General features: G+C 39.3%; 1 protein-coding gene across 1 annotated transcript in view; it reads right to left on the bottom strand.

The window, feature by feature from the left end:
• MACC1 (MET transcriptional regulator MACC1) overlaps positions 1 to 22,641 on the bottom strand; it is a 132,244-nt gene that overhangs the window by 39,856 nt on the left and 69,747 nt on the right. The window contains exon 3 of the mRNA XM_086941885.1: positions 3,582 to 5,632. Coding sequence (XP_086798011.1) covers positions 3,582 to 5,632 — 2,051 coding nt within the window. The remainder of the gene's footprint in view (positions 1 to 3,581; positions 5,633 to 22,641) is intronic.

Raw genomic sequence — 22,641 nt, 5'->3', positions numbered from 1 at the left:
GATCAAGAGTGTCTAGGCCCAAGTAATCTGAATTGCTACAGATGTGGCCAGGAGAGAGCAGTTCCCAGAATTCATGAGTATATGCACTTGCACTCCGATCAGATTACCATTACGAGGGATTCTCCTGTCTCAGCTACATGGCAGGGTCCTTCATCTGAACCTCTGCAACTTACACCTCTATGTATGGAGATAGAGCAGGGGTAATTGCCTGTGTTTGACTTACCATCTGAAGTGGTGGATGTCATCCTCACTGCTAGGCAATAGTCTACAAAATCCATCCATGCTCAGTGCTCCAACAAGTTAGTAACCAGGTGTGATATACAGGGCGCTGACCCTTTACAAGCAAAGCGGTCATGCATGCTCTTGTTTGCTCTGTCTTTATCCTACAAAGACCTTGCAGTGAGTATTGTAAAAGGTTATTTGTCAGCCCTTTTGGCATTATGTTTCCTGGAACAACTTGCTTTGTTTAAGACTCCAGTTGGGATACACATAATTAAATGTTTGAAACAAATGTTTCACCCCAAACTGCATGTGATGCCACAGTGTAACTTCAACATGGTTTTGACATTTCTTATATGGGGTTTCTTTGAATTCATGCATAGTTGCTCACTGTCTCTCTTAACCCTGCAAATTATCCTCCTTATTTCGATTACATCAGCCTATCACGTTAGTGCACTGCAGGCAATTTCAGTGCAACCACTACACCACACTTTTTCCAGACAAATTGGTGCCGGGACTTGGACAGCTTTCTTACCTAGGCTTGTAACTCCCTTCAATCTTGGACTGTTGATCACTCTACCAGTTACCTTTGCTCTTCCTTACACCTCGAAATAGTAGGAGAGAACATCACTTGTTCCCTAAAAAGGCTTTGAGTTTTTATATTGATCGTACCAAGACTAAACATGGGGATGATCAGCACTTCGTGAGATTTCCTCAAGCGAAGAAAGATAAAGTTGTGAAGAAGGGGTCCTGTCAAAGTGGATAGTCCTATGCCTCACTGTCCGCTATGCATTGGCCAAGAAACCGGCTTGAGTGTCTGAGAGCCAATTCCATCAGAGACAAAATCACTACAGTGCCCTGGTATGAGCGGTGTCTGTTCTTGATATTTGCCAGGCTGTGATGAGTGTCACTGCATCAATTCATTAAGCACTTCTAAGTTGACAGTCAGGCCCACTGAGAAGATAACTTTGACTGTTAGGTCCTGCAGGACTTTATGACTGGAGTCCATTCCACTACTCCTCCCCCTTTGGGAGATATTGCTATGGTATTTATTCTAAATGTAAGGAACTGGCAATTAGAAGTATCCATTAGAAGAAAAAGCCACTTTCCTTCAGTAACGCTCATTCTGGAGGATAATATAACCACAGATTCCTAACTGACCTCTCACCTTCATGTTCTGTGGAATGGTCTCTATTTGACATCGAAGAAGGTCTCAAACTCAGAACACTATCACCAACAATTGTTTTACGCTCTGCATCTGAGAATGCAGAAAGGGAAAAGAAATGGATGTCAGCGGGCATTGCAGACTTATATTCAGCTCTGCTTTGTCACTTCTGGGGTGGTAGAGAGTCAATGTGGTCCTACCAAAACTACCTACCGGGTCGCAGGAGAAATGTAGAAAATTATCTGGATCTGAACTGGGTCCTTGGGGATATTCTAACAGTGAGGATTTGGCAACAATCTAGAGTATCCACCAGAGTGTTACCAAAGGCAAATAACTCGATTGTTTATCCCTTTAAAACATAAGCAAGCCTATTTTATAAGAACATCTGCTTTCAAGAAAAGTAAAACACATAGTAAGGAAAAAATAATGCTGCCAGCTGCGTCAAAATTCAGAATATAAAGATTCTAAAGAACATTCAACATATATGACATCCCAGTCAGATTTTATAACTGTTATTTCTATAGTGAAAGCAAATGATAAAACCTTCATTGTGCACTACATTCTCACAAAAATATTGTTTATTCACCATGGCAAAATGCCACAGGATAATCTGAAGGGAAATAGACCAAGTAAACTTGTTACTTATATGGGCATAGAGTTTTGGAAATGCAGACTCCCATATAAGACAATATAAGAAGGTGATTAGAGCCCAGGGGAGGGTTCCTAATTGCTAATTCGAAAAAGATGAAGGCGGAAATCAAGCGCAGTGGGTTTCCACCTACATTTGGAGTAGATTTCAGATTTTGTCGCATTAACAAAATAATCTAAGAAGTTGTACTGAAAATTAAAATAATGCATTGATTTCCAGTAGGTTTATATTTCTCAGGAAATGTGCATTTTCACTTTAACATTTTATCTAAATCAAAATTCTGTGTCTAAGAAGAATCTTTCCACTTATCTCCACATTAAATATAGGGGATATAATTTAATTTTCTCACCCTGGCCTTACTTAATCCTGCCATTAACATGATTATTTTTACATATATTCCGATGCTTTGAGAATACCACAAAATAAAGCGTGTGCAGGTGCTACATCTCCTACGAAGTCTCCTTTCCCACCACTAAACTTAAACCTTCAAAAATACATGAAGCCAGTAAACTTTCCCCTTTAGGAGCTTATTACGATGTCATGCGGATTATATCGTTGCGGATATGGGTCCAACTGACCTCTGGTCGGCGATCCCGACCACCAAATTACAATGTGACTGCACATGGTGTGGTTTCCCTATGGGAGCATGTGCTACGGCTGTAAACTGCCCTTAGCGCATACTCCAATGGGAAAATGGGAGGTTGTGTTGATCCGTGCTGCCACACTGTGCAGGGATCAAACCTGGGCCCCCAACAGGAAGCCGTATACAGAAGGGGGCCCTGCCAGGGGACCCCAGACTCACTTTCCTACAGGCTTTCCATGTCAGAAAGCCTGGCATAGAAAAGCGTGCCAGAAACCGAGCATCTTAATATGGATAGAGTAAAACAGTGTTCTTATGTATTAAGGACCTGTTTCAGACTGGTCAGCGGGCTCTTTGAGCCCGTCGGAAACCTGCCAGGTTGATCAGCCTGTTTCACTTCCAAACGCCTAAATGGAACTTGGAGGTCGAAAGTGAAACCGACTATCTCAGCCGGAAAGTCTCCAACCTAACGTTGGAGGTTTTCTGACAGAGATGGGAATTGCCCCTTTAGTGTTCATTTTGTGATTCCTGATTTCATCAAACAGGATGTGAAATTCCAAAGCATGCATTTCTGTTTTGTGGACATAAGATTTGATTAGGTGTACTGTACCAAAACATTTATATGAATTTGGTTGAATATGTTTTTACATGGTCTGTCTGTTTGTGAGAAAAGAGAGACAAGTAAACACAATATTGCTGATCTACATTGTTGATCAATATCCAACAAAAGTAAAATATTCATGAAAAATTACTTTACATTGGGTGCTTGTGATTAGGTATTATGTGATTAAGTTTTATTTACTTGGTTGGCACAGACTTTTCACTTTGACATTAACCCAAGGGCCACTTAAAAAATGTTCATAAAGGATCTGGTATAGAATCTTAATCTTCTATATGACAGTCTATTCCCCATGTGCTGAAGTTTTGTGATGTTTAGAGGACAGTGTTGATCAATTAGTAGCACTTACCGCAATCAGTTCATAATGAAATTTCCTCTTTTTAGTGTCAGAATGGCAATCTTCCTTTAGCTTCTTCACCACATAGGCCACTTTTTCAGACTCCTTTCCTGTGTCTATATCATTGAAATCATCTAGATTCAAGCGCTTATACCCAAGTACATCAGCCAAAGCTCTCCAGTCATAAATTTTATCTGACACAGTAGAAAGTACAGATGAATAGATGTAAGTCAAATGCTTGAACGGTAATGTTATTTGTTCTAAAAGCATTCTGGTTGTTAGCTGAATGTCTGAAAAGTCAATAACTTGGTCTTTTGATATCACCTTCACATTTTTACAGTGCACAAGGCCAACCTTTCCTCTTAGTACCCCCACGTACCATTCTTTCACTTTATTCTGACCAATGGCTCTCACTTTGTCTTCACCAAGGAGTGCTATTGTATCCCCTTTGAAATATTCAAGTAAGTAGTCAATCTTACTTTGACGCAAGACTGTTTTTAGAGTTACTGCACACTTATTTATATTTAGGATCTTATCCTGAAATTTAGGATAAATAATTGTTGTCAGCAAAGGTAGCGGAGCGGACTTTATCTCTTTACGTTTCTGTAGACACATTCGCTTTTTTGGTGTGTCTAGTAACTTTGGAGCAGGGTCGGGTGTTGTAATACTGAATTCTGTCAGTAGGCCTTTTACAGGTTCTTTAATTTGAACCAGAAAGTTAAATGAATGCATTTCTACATTGCCAGTTGAAGAAAATGGAAAATGCTTGCGGATCTCTGTGCCGGCTTTCAATTTGGCTTCTTGGATCAGTTTGGATTGCTCATGAGACTTTACTGAAAATTCTGAATCTGCTGAAATGAAGGAAATGCTTAAGTCCTGTAATTTATCAACTGTAATCAGATGTTTTCCCCACAACTGGAACACAACTGGAGGCAGGTTCTTTCTCCCTTTTTTAATGTCACTTACTGTAAGGTTTCCAGGTGTGTAATTGTGTCCAAATATTGAACAGACAGCAGTGAATGCAGGATGAATATGCTTGGGTCCATAAATACCCACAGTCAGTGTTTTACTGATGTAATCCCAAACAGAGGTGGCAGGCGCTTGAATTGCCTTAACCTTTGCAACAACAACAACATAGGTCACACGTTTTAGCATTGCCAGTTTCACTTGTACTGTGTCATTATAAATGTAACAATTATCAACCTCGTCAAATGGTCCATCTTTGTTGTAGCTGTACAAGCACACAATTTCTGTCATAACTTGACTGAGTGGATCTTTCTTTACTTGACTTGCAATTTTCATATCCAGTAAAATGGCTTCTGTGTGATTGAGGTTTGTTAAGGTAATTTCTAACAAAGGGCTTGCAGTGTTTTGAAGGTCATTGTTCAGTGACGATGGTGGATTAATAAGAGCCTTCAAGCCAACCTCTTGGAATGTCCCGGGTGCTACATGACCCTCTGGAACATGAACAATGATGTCAGAGTTCGGCAGCTGCAGAGATCCTCCTTGATGGTCTATCCTGCACACTATAGATGTGTCCATAGCCTGGGTTTGTGCCCATCCTGGACTGTGGCTCATGACATCCAAATCAAGACAAGACCTTGTTAACTGTCTATGACTTAACCATGCCATTTTATAGGCCTCCCGGTCATTCTGAAGCCATTCCAGATCTGTAGCAGAAAACTGTCCTGATTCTAAATTACTCTGAGGTTCAGGATCTTTGCAATCCAAAATATTAAGGACATCAGACACACTTTTGGATCTTGCAGTTTTCTTTGCTGATGTGTTCTTAAGAAGGTAATCAATATCCAGTTCATCACCAGATGATGCCACAGAATCCCGGGCATCGGCATCTCTAAACAGCAGGTAGGGGTCTTCTTTTAAAATAGACACATGTTTATTTGCATTTTCAGCAGGGTTTTTTTTACTGATTTCATCAAGGAAAGGATTAGATTCTGAAAGTTCATTTCGAAAAGGGTTTGTTGACTTGAAATTGTTCTGGTACTGATGGTTGAAAACGTTTGGCCAATCGATCAGAAGATCAACATCCTGCCCTCGGACATCTGTAACATATATAAATGTATTAATGCTTTGATACCTTGGGCAATGTACATTGAAAATCAATTTTAAAACAAGCTTCAACATGAGTCAGTTTCAGGAGAATGCCATCATTAATCTGCTTTATTTTAAAACATTACAAATAATCCAGTTGTGCTCTAGTAGTGCATTCATTTTAAAACTTACATTTCATGTTGTACATTTTTGTGTTCTTTAAAGAACTGAAAACTAAACAGGCCTCAGCAGCATCTATGTTTTTCCTGTTCAGGCAACACAAGTTGGTGATCTGTAGTGGTTTTTAGTCAATGCGAAAGTTGCAACTTATCTGGTGTGAACACGGGTTGAACGAGAATACAGACGGCAGTAGCTCTAGAGACGTTTACTGCTTTCTTCAGCCAACCAACTTCACCTTTACCATCACATACAATGCTGAGGCTCTGCATAGAACATACTTTGATGGACTATGTAAAGAGTAATCATTTAAATACACCCTCAATGATTTTGGAAGATAGACATGACGTATACAAAAGAACGCTAAAAGTTAAAACAAGGATCAGGTTAACTGCCTAATAAGGAGAGCTAAAACAGAAGCTGTTCTCTGCTTTATCAAAAAGAGGGTTTTTTAGTTTTACTTTGTAGAGAATGCAATACTTCATCTCCACATTTACTGTTAGTATATCTGCATCACCTTATTTAGCCTTCATCTATGACTGGCCACATCTACTTCTGTGCATTTTTGCAAGTACTAGTTACTTTTAATATGGTTATATATTTTGTGTTCCTTGTTTCGAATGATCCTATATTTATCCTCTTTTATTTGACCAATTCATCTCATCTTTTTGGTGAAGTATGGCATCTGAAGCAGATCTTATCCTAGGTTTTTTAGAAATGTGTAAACTTAATACATTTATAATATTTTGTCCTACTCTTCTGAATATACATCTTGTGTTTTGCTCAGTTAAAAGGTAAACCAATTACTTGAGTAATGTTAGAACCAATCTCCTTTTCCACTTACAAGTAAATCTGAAATGTGAACTCCTTGGCAAGAGGAGACTCTAGAGGTTCATTTTAAGTCTACTGTCCATGGAGTGATCATATGTGTGTCAGAGCGGTTGATAAACATTCACAGATATCTTACACTTGTCAACAAACCAGGTTTTATGTTCATGAAAAACCAAAGTAAATAATGATTCACACATAGCCCTTTTTTAGCCCTTTTTTTTAGCCCTTTTTTTAGAATAGTTGACTGGACTGAGAATGAGGATCAGCAAGAATTTTTCAATTTAAAAAGGAAAGTTACATTTTGATTGGTTAATACTCTGACGAGACATTTGCTGAATGTATTAAGTAAAATAATGTACTTTATTAACTCATGTTATCACCTTGCACTCTTGGTCCACAAGGTAATTTGTGGTCAGGTTTGTTATTAAGTTCACATGGGAGGTCCCAACTTCATTAACCACAGTATGTGGGAGAGGTGTGGCACAGCGGCCATGGTGCCCGACTCCAGACCACAGTTTGATCCCTGGTGCCATCGACAGGTTAGCCCAGCACCATGTGCCTCTGGGCAATAGCTCACTTAATCTTTCTGACAGACCCCAGCCCCTTGACACCCTCGGGGTATTGTGCGATTAGCAAATAATGGATTTCATTTCATGTGTCGGATGGGAAACAGTCTTTGCAATGCGATTTTTACATCACAGTGCCTTAACCACACATTTCTTACCCCACATTTGTTTAGCACGTTAAGGCCTTCCCGACACATGCCTTTAACATGCAGTAAATATATTTAAACTTACCTTAGTAATGCATGCTAATGGCATGCGAGGTAAAAGCATATACATGCTTAACAAATGTGGGGAAACAAATGTGTTTTAAAGGCATACAATGTTTTTACTATTGTTGTACGGTTATACAACTGGGTCAGAAACCACAGGGCAGGTTGAATGCTAGGCATCATCAAATGTGATGGAATCAAATGAAATATTAATAACATATTTCCTATCAATTCACAATTCATTAATCACACATTTTTGTCAAACTTATTGACAACAAATTGATCAATGATCAATTCCTTATTACTTTGAACGTTCAGGAGTTAGTCCAATCAGCATGAAATATGATTGCCAAAAATCAATGTCTGTGCATAGATGTTAGGATAGGATCTACTTACCTAATGTTGACACCTACACATTTGACAAATAACAGTTTTCCTGTATTGAAATTAATTTTAAAACCTTACTGGTGAAACACTATCAAATTACTTTGTGGAAGGTGTTATTTAAGTACAGGTAGTTATTAAGATAACTGTCAAGGTTTTTTGATTTAATTAAATTGATATATCTGGAACAGAAACTATGCCTACGAAGAAACGTCTGAATCCGGTAAAGTGACATAATTTCTCAGAGTAAATTGAAGTCTTTTGAGGAAATTTCAAAGAATTTAGGGAGTATTTCATGTGTTCTGGGGCTACAAAGCACTCCCATTGCAACATATGTGAGTATATTGTTTCTTATAAGGAATGCTTCTGCAATTAATAATGTGATGAGAAAGTGCATTTACATTTGCAAACTGTCATTTTTCTCAAGAAGGAATATATTTTCCCTCTGTTTAGAAACACATTCCCCTGTTACACCTTAAATGTCTTGTCATATTCCTACTCATTACCAATGCATTTTACAAGCACATTTGATGGAGCAAATCTACCTTCAGAATTCAGCTGAGTACCTACATACAGTCGGAATTGTGAAGTCATTAACATTTTATGGTGGACTCCCCAAGGAGCGACACAAATCTACACCTGAACGTTGATTTGTCAAAATGCAAATTTCACAATAGCTTTAATCATGCCCACTTCTAAGGTAAAAAAAACACCAAAGTCTTGATTCTGCAGCTTATGAATGATATTTTGGACCTGCAAATATTTCCCCCAGTGCACATGTGCAATAGGTTTTAAGAATTCTACCTTTAGTATTTAGCACGTTTTAAACTAGGCATTTTATTGTGCTCTGTACGGTATATTAACTGATTTAAACCACATATATTTTCGTGTTTCCATGGCAGTTTGATGCAGTTCGTTTCAACTTGAATTCAATTTGCTGTTTTAAATATGAAATTATACTATAAATAATATTTAAAGTTGTATATGCTTTTCATGTATCACTTCCCTGAAACTAAAAATGATGTTTTCATGCTAATGATACTGACAATTTAAAAAAATAAACAATTTGAAAGCCATATGTGATGACTTGAGGCACAGGTTACTGCTAGTACACAATTGCAATATCTCATTTTAAAATAACTTCATAACAGGTTTTAGGCTACAAATGATATACCTAAAGAAATTCACAAAGAATTTTTCATAGAACTTATCCAAGAGTTTTTAAACTGAATGTAACTAAGGGCAATGCTTTTTGGGGGATTTAGAATGAAATACGGAATGAATGTAAGACTAATTTACCCTTTCCTGCTGATGACAAAAAACTTGATGGTTTTCTTTGGTCTCTCATTCTATTGAAAACTGGAATTTGCGCATTAAAACATTACTTTTTCATGTGCAGATTTAGCAAAGTAATGCTACACTTTCCACTATTTGCCACTAAGACCGAAGGAAAAAGTGTATTAGCCACACTCCAAATCGGACATGCAAAACTCGGAATGGAGAGGTTAAAAACAGCTACTGGTAATTATTAGGTGTGGTACTACCACCCAACTACTGGGGATCTCTTATTTAGGACCAGAGTGTCATTAGGATACGAAAGGCAGAGCAGGAGACACTCATATTACAAAGGAAGCTTGTAATCTAGGGAACATGCACAAAGAAATTGCAAGATAATGTTTAATGCAAAATACCAATTTACTTACATTGTAAGGCATGTTTCTTTATATTACAGGAGTGAGCTAAAGAGGCAAAAGACAACTTTTAAAAGTTATTTTGCCAAGGCAAAAGTTCCTAGTAAGGCCATATGCTATAATACTTTCTGGAAATTTTAATAAGTAGTAGCAGGACTAAATGTCTGTCTTTAAAGTGGTAATGTCTGGCAATGAAATGTTTTATAATAAGATAGTATTGTAGGCCAAATGGTTATAAAGTTTGTGAAGGGCGGCTGAGCCTACAGCAGAAGGCCTACCTCTCTGGAGGTTGAATGGGCTTGGGCTGCAAAACAAAACACACGCCTGACTCGCATTGATGGTTACAATGAAATCAGTAAATTAAAGCTTGTGTAAGGAATTCATATTTAAGAGTAATACACACCAATTGTTTAAAGACAAATATATTTCTATTTTAAAGCCTTGTGTTGAGATTTAGGGCCAGATTTATATTTCAGTGGAAAGGTTACTCCGTCACAATGATGATGTATATCCCCGTCCTCCGAAATATAATTCAGGCACTCAATGTTTCCTAATTTGAGGCCAGTGAACATAATTGACTTCTGAAGCATGACTGAAAAAACTGTGTCACAATTTCACATGTTCACCTTCAAAATACTATGATTGTCTACAAAAATGCTTGATTAATTCAGACATCTAACTCTCAGGACCATGGAATATTCAAGAACAAGAGACTTCATGGAATAATATCTGGCCATGCGTCGGCATCGCCTACAGAAGCAGTTTGAAAATGCCAAGATATCCCAGGAAGCAGTTGAAGCAGGAGTGAGTAGCAGCAGATGCTGAGGCTTCAAGGCGGCATGTTTCCAGGCCTCTGAAACAGGAGTCCTTGTAATGTATTATGCACACAACTTCAGGGGAGCTGACTTAATATTATGTCTCTAAAATCCCCCAAATTCCATCCAATCAATGGAGGGCCTTTATAGGCTGGCGGCTAATAAAACTAACAGATGCTGGAGCTCACAATTTTACAATCCAAGTTTTTCTTTCATTCAAACATCTATGCTGCATTCTGGTAGTTATGCACTGTGGTATAAAAGAAGCAACAAGCTTTAAAATGCATAGTAAAATCCTGGACTGAATGAGGTATTCATTTATTTATTTATTTATTTATTTATGTGCTTCTATAGCGCCTGAATAAATCCCCGAAGGGGTATCTCCGCGCTCATGCTGGAAGGAGAGATTGAACCTGTGCCTGATCATTACAGAAGTGAGAAATCATAAACTAAATTAATTAGTGATGAAAAGATGGGTCTTGAGTGTTTTGCAAAAGGATAAGTGATTGGTGATAAGTTTAAGTTTAAGGGGAAGGGAGTTCCAGAGAGCGGGACCTGTATGTGCCAGAGCACGACCTCCTTGACGGGATTTTTTTATTTTGGGGACCTGAAGTAAATGAAGGTTACTCGATCGAAGTGATCGACCTGGCGCATATGGTTGAAAAGCTTTGGTCAAATATTTAGGGCCCTTTCCTGTCAGGCATCTATGAATGGTGCAGAGAATTTTGAACTTCGTGTGTTGCCGCACTGGCAACCAATGAAGCTTGGCTAGTAAAGGGCGGGAGGGAGTTCTAGATGGAACATTGAGAACTAACCTTGCCGCCGTATTCTGGACTACTTGTAATTTGTTTAGTTTCATGCATGACCCTGATAAACCTCACAGGTTAGATATAACTTTTTTGGGGCCTATTCACACAGGTAAATTTGGCTGTAAACGTATGTTTATGACCAAATTAATCTCACTTATGCCTGCCAGGAATTCACAAAGTGCAAGACCGTTTATGGGTGCAGAGACCCCATAAATCCCACTCTATGGGTGGGATTCAGGGCGTTCCTGGACATGCCAAGGTTTGGTATGCCTTGGACATTTGTGAATATCTAACACAAGAAACCATCTAGGCATTTACAAACTCCTCACATTCACCTTTCCAGCCTCCAAAAGGGTTGCATTTTACTCCAGCCCCATGTCGGAGTAAACTCATTTCCGGTCGGGGAGTAAATGGATCACCCCACACATTTGGAGGAGATATAGTGGAAGTAGTACTGCATGGGGACAAATATTTACCCCACAGAAAAAAGTGCATACAGTTTTGAACAGAGTTCTCTGCCACTGAAAACACTGTTTAGAGCGAAAGGTATCTCAATTTAAAATCATTTGATTTTAAATGGAACCTTCCAGTTGATGAACACGGCTGCTGTAACTCCAAGTCAAAATATTTTCTTCTCCGGTTCTACAAATAAAACGTTAAAAAATGCTTGTAGGAAATCTGAGACACCTACATCTCGATTTTGCAGAATTTAAAGATAGTAAAACCTGATGCAAGTTTCTTAAATCTCTGCATATGGCTGTGGCTTGCACTTGGAGCCATACATGGCTTTGCTTTACAGTCTTGTATACTTCCCTGTCTGTGCTGAAAACAACTGGAACTAAACTATTACTTTTAGATCAAGTTGACCAGAATCATAGGTCTTCCGAGTTTGCTTACCAAAATCATTCTTATTTTACTCAATAACATCTATTGAGATGGTGCTTGTGCTGTCAGTGATTATGCAGGTGTTTGTGGTCATTGTGAATGTGTATTTTTGGTGCCTGTGCACATTTGTGTATAAATGTCTGTGGTGAGTATTAGTATTCATGCGCTATTTCTCACCGTCAACGAAGCCCATTTTCAGGAATTCCATTCATGAATCAAGGGTTATGTCCTATTTTAAAATACATTGCATATGCACACTAGTTGTACTTCCCCAAAAATTTAAAGTAATCTGTATACAAGGCTTCCAGCTGTCGGAGATGGAGACTGGAAGGGATTGTGTTTGTTACTGACACAGACCCGTCCACCTCAGTAGATGGTCGGGGAGGAATACCACCTGTGAAATATATATTTTGAGGAAGTTGACTTTAAAACATGCACTATATTAAGTAGTTATTTCCTCAGACCTACATGAGCTTCAACAGTATGTACCCATGTTTGTGTTAAAGATCGCCTTCATGTGTGGACTCGGAATAAAAGTTGTGCAACTTTTTGATTCATTCCCTTAAATGTGTAGCCCATGCATGTGACATGCTTTCAGACAGCTGTTATCATACGTTTTCTGAACAGCAGGCAGGTCTTTCTGGAGGATGTTCATGAAAAATACGGAGAATGGAAAAATGAAGAGTAGGAGAAGAGCTTTATTATTTTGCTTAAAGTGGCTATTTCTCCACACGCAGGTGTGGGAAAGTTCGAAGACTGGCCTGCATGTGTAAGTCTTCCATTGTCACCCAAGTGTCAGCAAATGTGTACAAGGCAAACATTGTTTTAAGTCAGTTTTGGAGACACAAAAACAGAGAAATATAGCGGTTTTTCTAAATCTAATTGAGGCATTATTATGCAGCATATTTCCAGGAAAGAGGCAATATTTTCTCATTTTTTTACAATTTTAACAGTTGTGAGTATAGAACGGTGGAAGTGGATGGCGTATTAACTTATATTTTTAAGACCCATCTTGTGAACCCACGTTGTGAGGGCATTCTCCTAACCTATGATGGCCAGTGCATCATGTTAACAACACAGCCATCTTGAAAGAGGGCATTCCCCTTACAATCAAATGGGCTTGGTCTGTTTTCAAACTTTAAATCAGTGCATCCTAAACTTTTTCAAACCATGACTCACTGTTTAGTAGGACAAACTGTTGCGACCTACCTAGATTTAATAGACATGAAGCTAGCACATTTTATATGTAACTAAAACATTGTGTGGTAGTGCACTGTCATTTATAGGCAGCACATTTTCAAGTGGAATGGCCACTAAATTTGCATAGACATACAGTTTTACTAGTTAGACTGGATTATTTTTTGTGTCCTTTTTTCTATTAGAAGGTGCTTCTGTACAACTGTACTCGAGAATCTCTTCTGATCACGCCCCTATTGTTTTAGAATTATGTGTACATAGTAGGCAGGCCCAACCAAGCTCTTTTACGTTCGATCGTAAACATTGCTTAAATGATGAATTTAATAGGAGGTGTTGGATGAGGAATTTTTTTTTGTATAACAGACAATCGGCTATATGGGACACATTTAAGGCTGGTTTTAGGGGTGAAGTCCTTAATTTTGGTGTATACCAGCAAAGGAAACTTAAATCTGATTTACTTTACTATCATGATGTTTTGAGAGAGGCGGAGGGTGCCTTAATCATAGGTATGATTCAGAAAAGGGGGTGGTGATGAACAGAGTGTCTGAATGAAGCAGACCTCTCTTACCCAGTCCAAAGATCAGGGCTTGATCCATCACCGTTATTTATCTCACTGCCCCATCCCAGCTCAGAACCTGGCTATATGCAAATCAGTCTGTCCCTGGCCCAGTGCATCATGGGAACAGGGCAGACTAAACTACCAAGCCAATTCTTCACCAGAAAGGAGACAAGCTACCGGGGACCGGTTTCTGGCATTTCAGCCGTCTTCGGCCCGGCTTGCTTGAATCCTGATGGAGCAGTGAGAAAGGGACTCATGTCTGAGTATACCCTGCCACACCTATAGTGGCCAAAAACGATTCAGAAAAGGGGGTGGTGGTCATAGGTATTGCATCGCACAAGTATATTTCTGAATTAGAAGATACTGTAGCTAGCGTAGAGCTAATATTTTGGGTGTTTGGAATATGGAGAATGCAAGAAAATATTTAATATTCAAACAGCAAAACCATGAATATGGGGAAACCATTGGTAAACAACTAGCATTACGGCTATGTATGAGAGAGTCAGCTCGATCTATTCAGACTCCGAAGGATCAGAGTGGTATTGAGTGTCAAAATCCACAACAGATATTGTCTATTTTTCACCGATTCTACACTGATTTATATACCCAGCAGGGAGTGTTAAAGGGAAATGAGAGTCCTTTGTGGCAGGAAGGACTTTCATATCTTGAAACCGTCGAAACAGAGCAACTTGATACTCCAATCACCATGGAAGTATTAGAAAGTGCAGTCAAGAGCCTAGCTGGAGGCAAAGCTGCAGGGCCTGATAAAATTCCAGTGGAAGTATATAAACTTTTTTTCAATATATAAAGGATGAGATGTTGGACGTCTTTTGTGCAGCACAGGGGGGAAATCCGCCTAAATCTTGGGCAGAGGCCTCTTTTGTGGTCTTCTGCAAAAAGGGTAAAGAACCGGATTTGGTGGGCTCATATCGCCCGATCTCGCTATTAATTTGTGATAGAAAGATATGCTCCAAGATTTTGGCCAAAAGGCTATCCAAAGTTATTAGTTCATTGGTATCTCCAAATCAACATGGTTTTACATCATCACGAGGAACCGTTTCTCATTTCAATAAAGTGATAACATTATTTGATATTGCATCTCCCGAAAAGCGAGATTTGGGTTTAATTTTATCAGACGCAGAGAAAGCGTTCGATCGTGTGGAATGGGAGTACTTATGGCAATTGATGTATCGAATAGGGTTCGGTTCTGGATTTTTGACTGCAATAAAGGCCCTTTATAAGACACCGACTGCCAAAATATCCTCTATGGGTTTGGTATCTGATGTTATAAGTATTACTCGTGGCACGAGGCAAGGATGTCCCTGCTCCCCCCTTCTGTTTGCCCTTTATATAAATCCTTTTGTTGAATAATTAGGTAATAACCCATGTGTCAAACCTTTTTCTGTGTTGGATTTTCAATTCTCTGTTTTTGCTTATGCCGAGGATATTGCTGTAACCTCTTCAGATCCCTCCTTAGCACTGACAGAGATCGAGCGATTAGCAATATTTTTTGGCCAAAAATCTGGCTACAAATTGAATGTGGCAAAAACACAAATTTGGTGTTCAGATAGTATTATCTGGCCAGATGCCAGAGTAGTCAAAAGGTGACGTATTTGGGTGTAAAAATAAGGGCATCGATGCATGCGGTTATTGAAGTAAATTGGAATACTTTACTGCATAACATCAGGGAATCATTAGAGAGATTGGGCCGTCTGCACTTTACGCTAATTGGACAGAGTAACATCATTAAAATGAATATTTTACCTAAAGTTTAATACTTATTTTGCTCAATTCCTTTGGAAGTGACTGCTACTCAGCTACAACACCTCCAATCGATGTGTGGAAAGTTTATATGGGCCCCTGGGAAACCGAGACGCGTAATGCGGTTTTTTACCTTACCAGTAATTAGAGGGGGGCTAGCTATACCTGACTTTACTCTGTTTTTTTATACTTGTTTTTTGTTAAGGATGCAGGTTTTATTAATCGGTGAGGGCGCTAGGAGTATAGCTGAGGCTCTGACAATCTTTGAGATAATCTTGGGTCCTATAGCTAGAGTGTCTGTTTAGAGAAATCGATGGGAGTTATTATAAACGTACTCGGTTCAAGACATTAGAAAGTGCTTTTAAAGTATGGTAAAGAATTAAAAAAATTGAATTACTGGAGAAAATATCATATTATACACCATTGAATGCGGTAAAGGTCTTACCGCTTATTTTTTGTGATAATACTGTAAATAGTTGGAGAAAGAAAGGAGTAAAAAAATTGGGGGATTTTTTTCTACTGGGGTTGTGCTTAAGTCCTTTAAAGAACTGGCTAAACACTTTGATTTGCCTAGATCTAAGTTTTTTAAATTTCTTTGAATTAGGGATTTTTTGCTAAAAAAAAGTGGCTCTAGTTCCTAAACTAAATCTCTTATTGAGATATTAGATGTCAGGAAAAGATTGGGGTGGTTTATCAATCACTATTGTCATATAAAGTTGACGATCTTGATAAGTACAATGAGAAATGGTCAACAACTTTGGGTGAGCAAAATATATCCATCAAGAAGATATTAGTTAATGCCAGAGAAGTGTTAATGTCGGCCGATTTGAAGGCACAGGTCTTTAAAACAACATTTGACTTGTATTACACCCCCACCCGAATGGCTAAATGGGGGGGCGGAGTTTGATGGAAGATGTTTTCGATGTGGGGGTACGAATGCATATAGTTTGCATGTTTTCTTCAGCTGTAGGAAGCTATCTAAATTCAGATCAGATATAGAGAAATTGTTATCTACATTTATGGGCCCGATGAGAATTACCCCAACAATTATGTTATTAGGGATGGAGTTTATTGATACTCATGAGAATTTAATGTATAGGCTTCGACATTTGATATTTATTGCTATGTCTGTTGCACGCTTATGCATAGTGTCTGAATGGCTACAAAGAGAACCTCCAGCATTTGAGTTTTGGCAGGCTAAAATGTATAATTTGTATAAATTCGAATGGAGTTTATCTGCAGTTAAGGGGGATAAAAAACGGCAAATTGGTATAAGTATTTTGGGGGCATTTCGTGATTATTTTGACTCCTGAAGTGGAAATGACTATAACTATACAGTTGTTTTTCTTTATTGCATTTTTTATGTGTAATCTTGTTACTGTGGAGCAATAAAATAAATAAAATTAAAAAAATACATACAGTTTTACTGAGAAAACTATATTACATACAAATGATAATGTATGGATATTGGTTTTCTATGAATATTTATTATGTGTGCTTCACCAAGTAAAGTGTTTTGATTTGTTTTGATCCAATTAAAATATTTCTTTTCATCCCAGTCTGAATTATAAAAGTGTGCTTCATCTGTGCTTTCCTAACTGCTGAATGTGTCCAGTTAGTTTGCAAATATTTACATTTTGTAGTGCAATAAGAAAACATATGACATTCTACATCGTTTCACTTCACACACGATGCACCTCAGCAAGATTGTCGCTTAATTCACTTTGCTTTTCTTTCTCTGGCTGCAAAGTAATAGGAATTTGTAAACACCAGCCCACGATAAAAAATAAGCGGGAATGTCTCCAAAGATCTAGCCTGGTATCTGACCTCTCTTTTTAAAACGATACCAAAGGGGATGATGGACGGAGCGTTTAAGCAAAACAAACACTCACCCCCAGTCAACTGATCTGGGTTTAATCCATCAGCATTCTTTAGCTCACTCCACCACCCCAGTTCAGACATGGCCATATGCAAATCAGTCTGACCCTGTGCCTCATGGAAACAGTCCAGCGCCGAACTGCCAAGCCATGTCTTCCCTGGACAGGAAACAAGCATCCTGGGACCAGTTTTGGGTTCATACCCCTCATCAGCCAGGCTATCTTGAATCCAGTGGCAAAGTGAGCAATGGACCCATGTCTGGGCATTACCTGCCAACTTAGGGTGAACATCCCCTTTGGTTTTGTTTTGTTCACCCTAAGTTGGCAGGGTATGCTCAGACGTGGGTCCCTTGCTCACTTTGCCACTGGATTCAAGCTAGCCTGGCTGATGACGGCTGATTAGCCAGACACTGGTCCCAGGATGCTTGTTTCCGGTTCAGGGAAGACATGGCTTGGCAGTTCGGGCTGGACTGTTCCCATAAGGCACAGGGTCAGACTGATTTGAATAAGGCCATGTCTGAACTGGGATGGCGGAGTGAGCTAAAGAATGAATATGGATTAAACCCAGATCGTTTGATTGGGGCTGAGTGCTTGCATTGTTCAACATTCCGTCCATCATACCCTTCGGTTTTGCTCCCTTTTAGATGAGCAGCCAATGAAATAAGATAATACAGAATATAAAAGCATCTTTATTTATTGCTTGGACTTTGGCGTTGCACCAAGAATTGGTCCTCAGTTTAATAAACAATGCTTTAGATGATGTGATCCATGACAATAAATAACATCGCATCGCCCCATCATAATGTTTAAACGGAGAGTCAATCATCAACGGAGTGAATCACCAGTAAATCTAAACCCACGGAGGCAGCCACACGTAAAGCTGGTTCACAAGGTTTTAAGTGAGACACTGGCAGCAAGTTGCAATAATAAAGAAGCTGAGCCAGCAGTAAATGTTATAATACATGAACAGAACTACATGGTTGTGTATGAACAATTCAAAGTTCATGCAATGCAACTGAACTATTTAAAATGAGGAATGATACAAATGCTGACCGTGCATATTTTTGTAGATATTGTATAGAACAGCAATACAGGAAAGTAGCAAAGTCTCACTGTCAAACTTGTTTTCAAAGATATTTTTTGGTAATTACATTAACTGCGACAAACAACTAAAGCTGTCTCCAACCAGGCCTAAAGTCCTGTAAGTCAAACACAACCAAATAGTACTTAAACAAGTGACAAATGTACACAACGAAAAACAGACTTCTCTGACCTCTCTGGAAATAGAGATATTTGTAAGAATGTCTCTCAGTGTTCGACAATGCAAAGTCCCTTCCTAAGGCGTTTTTCATTGAGTTCACTTTGTAAAACCCTTTCCTAATATATTTTCCCCATGCCTTTGCCATGCAAATCCTTGTCCCCCTACACTGAATGCTAACATTGCCTCAATAAACTATGAGCAGTGGAACTACTTCATAGGTGGGCTAATACAACTACTGACAAAATTCTAAGTCCTGTAAACAAGAGCAGCAAGAAAGCGGCAAAGCTAAATCTTGGCACTAGCTTACTTGCTGTCACAAACAGCGCATCAAGGCTCGCACTTAGGTCGGTAAAGTTCCAATTGGTAAAATTAGAACCTTTTCGACAGCAAAACTTCAGTTTTGTATTCTCGAAACTCAAACAGCAATTCAGTAGTATGTTATCAAATCTGTTTGGGTGTAGGAAGAGACACTGAATCGGTATTTAGAAGGGACATGTTAAGGGCCTGTGACACTAATATTTTACCACTTCCACAAAGGAGGTGGTAAGCCATTCGCAAAATGGTTAAGCCATTCGCGAACTGGAAGGAATCCCTAAGGGGCCCGTTCCAGTTTGTGAATGTTCACAAAAACGTTTTAATTAGCAGCCAGTGGCCCAAAACAGGAACATTTTGTGTAATTTGTTATTTTTTTATTTAACACATCCCATTTTCTTTTAAAGAAAATTGGCCCCAGCAGGTAACCATGCCTGTGAATGTAGCCAATAGAAGTGGATCACAATTTGCAATGTACCCCATGTATATTAATGAGGTAGGTCGAATTGTGACCCACTATGATTCGGTATTGTGTAAACAAACCTATTAATACATAGGTTGGTTCGCAAAATACCACTGGATTCAGTAGAAGCCAGTGTACCGATTGCAACCACTTCTACAGAATCCATGTTGGTACATTCGATTTAAGAGGTTGCAAATTGTGAATCATTATTTGCCGCAAATTATGATTTCTTAAATTAAGCCTTTCTACATGAGGTCCTGAAAGCCTTCCATTAGCAATCGACCATCAGGCTATAGAAGCAGAGCCAGCTGTATTTACTCAGTGAGGTGCTATTGGTTAGAAGCTTAGAGATCCATTAAAGATTCTATTAAGGCTTAATATATCAATTTCCAGCTAGTGGTTTTTACTTTTTGAAATCAAATATGTACACTAATTCATACACAACTGTAAGAAGCTGGCTCTGTAAATACTATACCAAAGTACTGTATAGTGTGCACAAAGTCCAGTGGATTCCCAAAGGTTTACAGAGGTTGAAGTAGATAATACCTTACTCTCTATTTGTGGTAGTGTGGGCAAGCAGTAAGGCTTTATCAAAGGGTAGTGTTAAGCATTTACTGTACACACTCAGGCAAGAATCTTTGTTGTATTTTATTTTTACAACCAAGCCAGACTTGGTGCAGGTAAGTAAAATAATACTTTACTCATATAATACAGATGAATGCAGTTAAATGCAGTTACAGGTAGGTAAAATGTTCAGAAACAGTTGAAATTGGTTTTCAGTTACTTTGCAATGACTTTGTGATTACTTTTTACGTTACTTTTTCTACTCACTGTGATATGCCTAGATAGATATCACACTTGGACATTTCCTATATAAAAGGTAAGTGAGTCAGTTTCTTGAGTTTTCATACAATCTACAACTCCACACTTCAAAGTTTTTCCTTAGAAAATCAGTCAATGCAATCCTTTGGGAGGAAATTAAATTATTGGTTTACAGGTAAGCTCCCGATTGAGGAAGTTGGGTTTCAGGAGTTAGAACCAGGGTTCCCCCAGAGTCAAGGATGCACTCAAAGAACACCCTCAGCAGCACTAGGGGTGCTGAGTGCTGAGGCCCAATGTTATCCAATTGGGGCTAGGGGGCCTTCAGCTGGTGGCTGTGCACAGGGACGCCACTTGGATGTGGGAGCCTTGATACAGGCCAGGGATCACTAGATCCTAGGTCAGGATTGACTCGCCTCCCCCATATGAGGGGTGTGATTAGCAAAGGTGGGCAGACCTCTCCTTCTATCTTGGTTTTCCCGCTGATTCTCCTACCCAAAGTTGGGGTCAGAACCGGTGGGGGTAAGTTGCTGGGAGCTGCAAATGGCTGGGTCAGCTCACAAAGGCAGAAAGCTTTTGAAGCTTCCCCTTCATGGAGCCTGCCCATCCTGGGAGAGGAGTCTTGGCACCTCTGCCCAGAATGTGCTTTGTTTATGGACCCCGAGAGCAGGAGGCTCTCGATCCAGGGGTCCAGAAACATGTCTTGGGGTGGCAGCTGGCGAGCAGCCAGTCAGTCAGGACACTAGAGTCAGGTCTTTTTTCAAGGGGCATCTCCAAGATGCTCTGTGAGTGCATTTTGCAATAAATCCAACAATGGCAACAGTGTGGGTTTAATGTGCAGAGAAGTTTGATATCAAACTTCCCAGTTTTCAGTTAAGTCATTATGGTGCTGTGAAGGTCATAATGACAAACTCCCAGACCATATACTCTTTATGGCTTTACTGCACTTACAATGTCTAAGAATAGACTTAGGCATTGTAGGAGTACAGGGCTCATGCACCTGTACCCTCACCAGTGGCATAGTGTACCCAGCTAGAGGGATGGCTGACCTAAGCCATAGGCAGAGGGATGTAGGCATTGCACACAGGGATGTGTGCCATGTCGACTCTTCATTTTGTTCTGCACCAAAACACAGTCTGTAATGGCAGTTTGTGTTTGCCAATGTACAGGGCCTCTACGGGTGGCACAATATGTGCTGCAGCCCTTAGAGGTCTTCCCTGGTCACAGTCTTCTTGGAACCCATGGTACCTTTTATAAGGGATTTACATGTGGCCAAAGAGTTGCCAATTGGTTATGCAACACTACAGATTTAGGGAAAGAGCATAGGCCCGGGATCCTGGTTGACAGGAACCCAGGGCACACTTAGTTAAAAGAGCATCAACATCAGGCAAAAAGTGGGGGGCAAACATGCAAAAAGGGGAGCTTTCCTACAACTAAATACAGAACATAATAAATTACCAGTGTACATCACAAATACCAGTCCTCTCTAACCCCTCCTGAATGGCCTCTCTGTTATAAGCAATGTAAACCTCTTCCTACTGTATGCATTTGTGAGCATTCATAATCTTAATGTCCATTTTATTGTATTTGTCACAGTGTCTGCACTAACAATGTCTTTCTCAGTTATGAGCAATGGAACTTCTTCACATTACATAAGTGGAATAATACAATTGCTGACCAAACTCATACCTATAAAGAAGATCAATATAGGCCGTTAACAACAGTGTCTCTCTCCATTTACAGCTTTTTTACGTGTGTTTTAGTAGAAATCGAAGTTGTTTGTCTGTCTGCAGCTAAACCTGACAAGATATTCTTGAAATTTAAATAACATGGTGTAAATTATTTGCCCAACATACGAGAATATTCTTCAGAGATGCATGCAAAAACAACTTCAGCATATAAATCGTGTGAGTGTAAAAGAGTGAGGTCATATCTATTAAATCCACATTTTAGGTTGTCCTAAACTTGAGGTTAATATGTTCAACTGCTGTATCATGCGCATTCAAACTGCTGCTTAACATTTATGTATAGTTGCAAAAGTAATAGAGGTTTAGACACCTGGCCACAATCACAGGCACAATAATCAGAAGTGAGTGCAATTCAAAGCAAACTAACTAGTACCCACTAGTGGCATGCATAATCATTGGGTTGACACACCTGACACCTAACATGTCAGGGTGGGCTCGACCACCAAAAGGAGGGAAGCCTTCTAGGTTTGGGGATCTGTGATTACTATGGTAAAAATGACCTCTAATTCCTAATTGACTTTATTTGTTCTTGCAGGAATTATGGTAGGGTTAAAAACAGAACAAGATGTAAAACAAGAGTGAAACAATGATCCTTTACATCAAAAATCACTCATGGTCTACATGTTTCCGCCAACCCTGCCCAACCGGGTAACGCG

Source organism: Lissotriton vulgaris, chromosome 10 (genome assembly GCF_964263255.1).
Source record: "Lissotriton vulgaris chromosome 10, aLisVul1.2, whole genome shotgun sequence".
Classification (NCBI taxonomy): Eukaryota; Metazoa; Chordata; class Amphibia; order Caudata; family Salamandridae; genus Lissotriton; species Lissotriton vulgaris.
The sequence above is the reverse complement of the archived record's forward strand: the minus strand, read 5'-3'. Positions and strand labels throughout refer to the sequence as shown.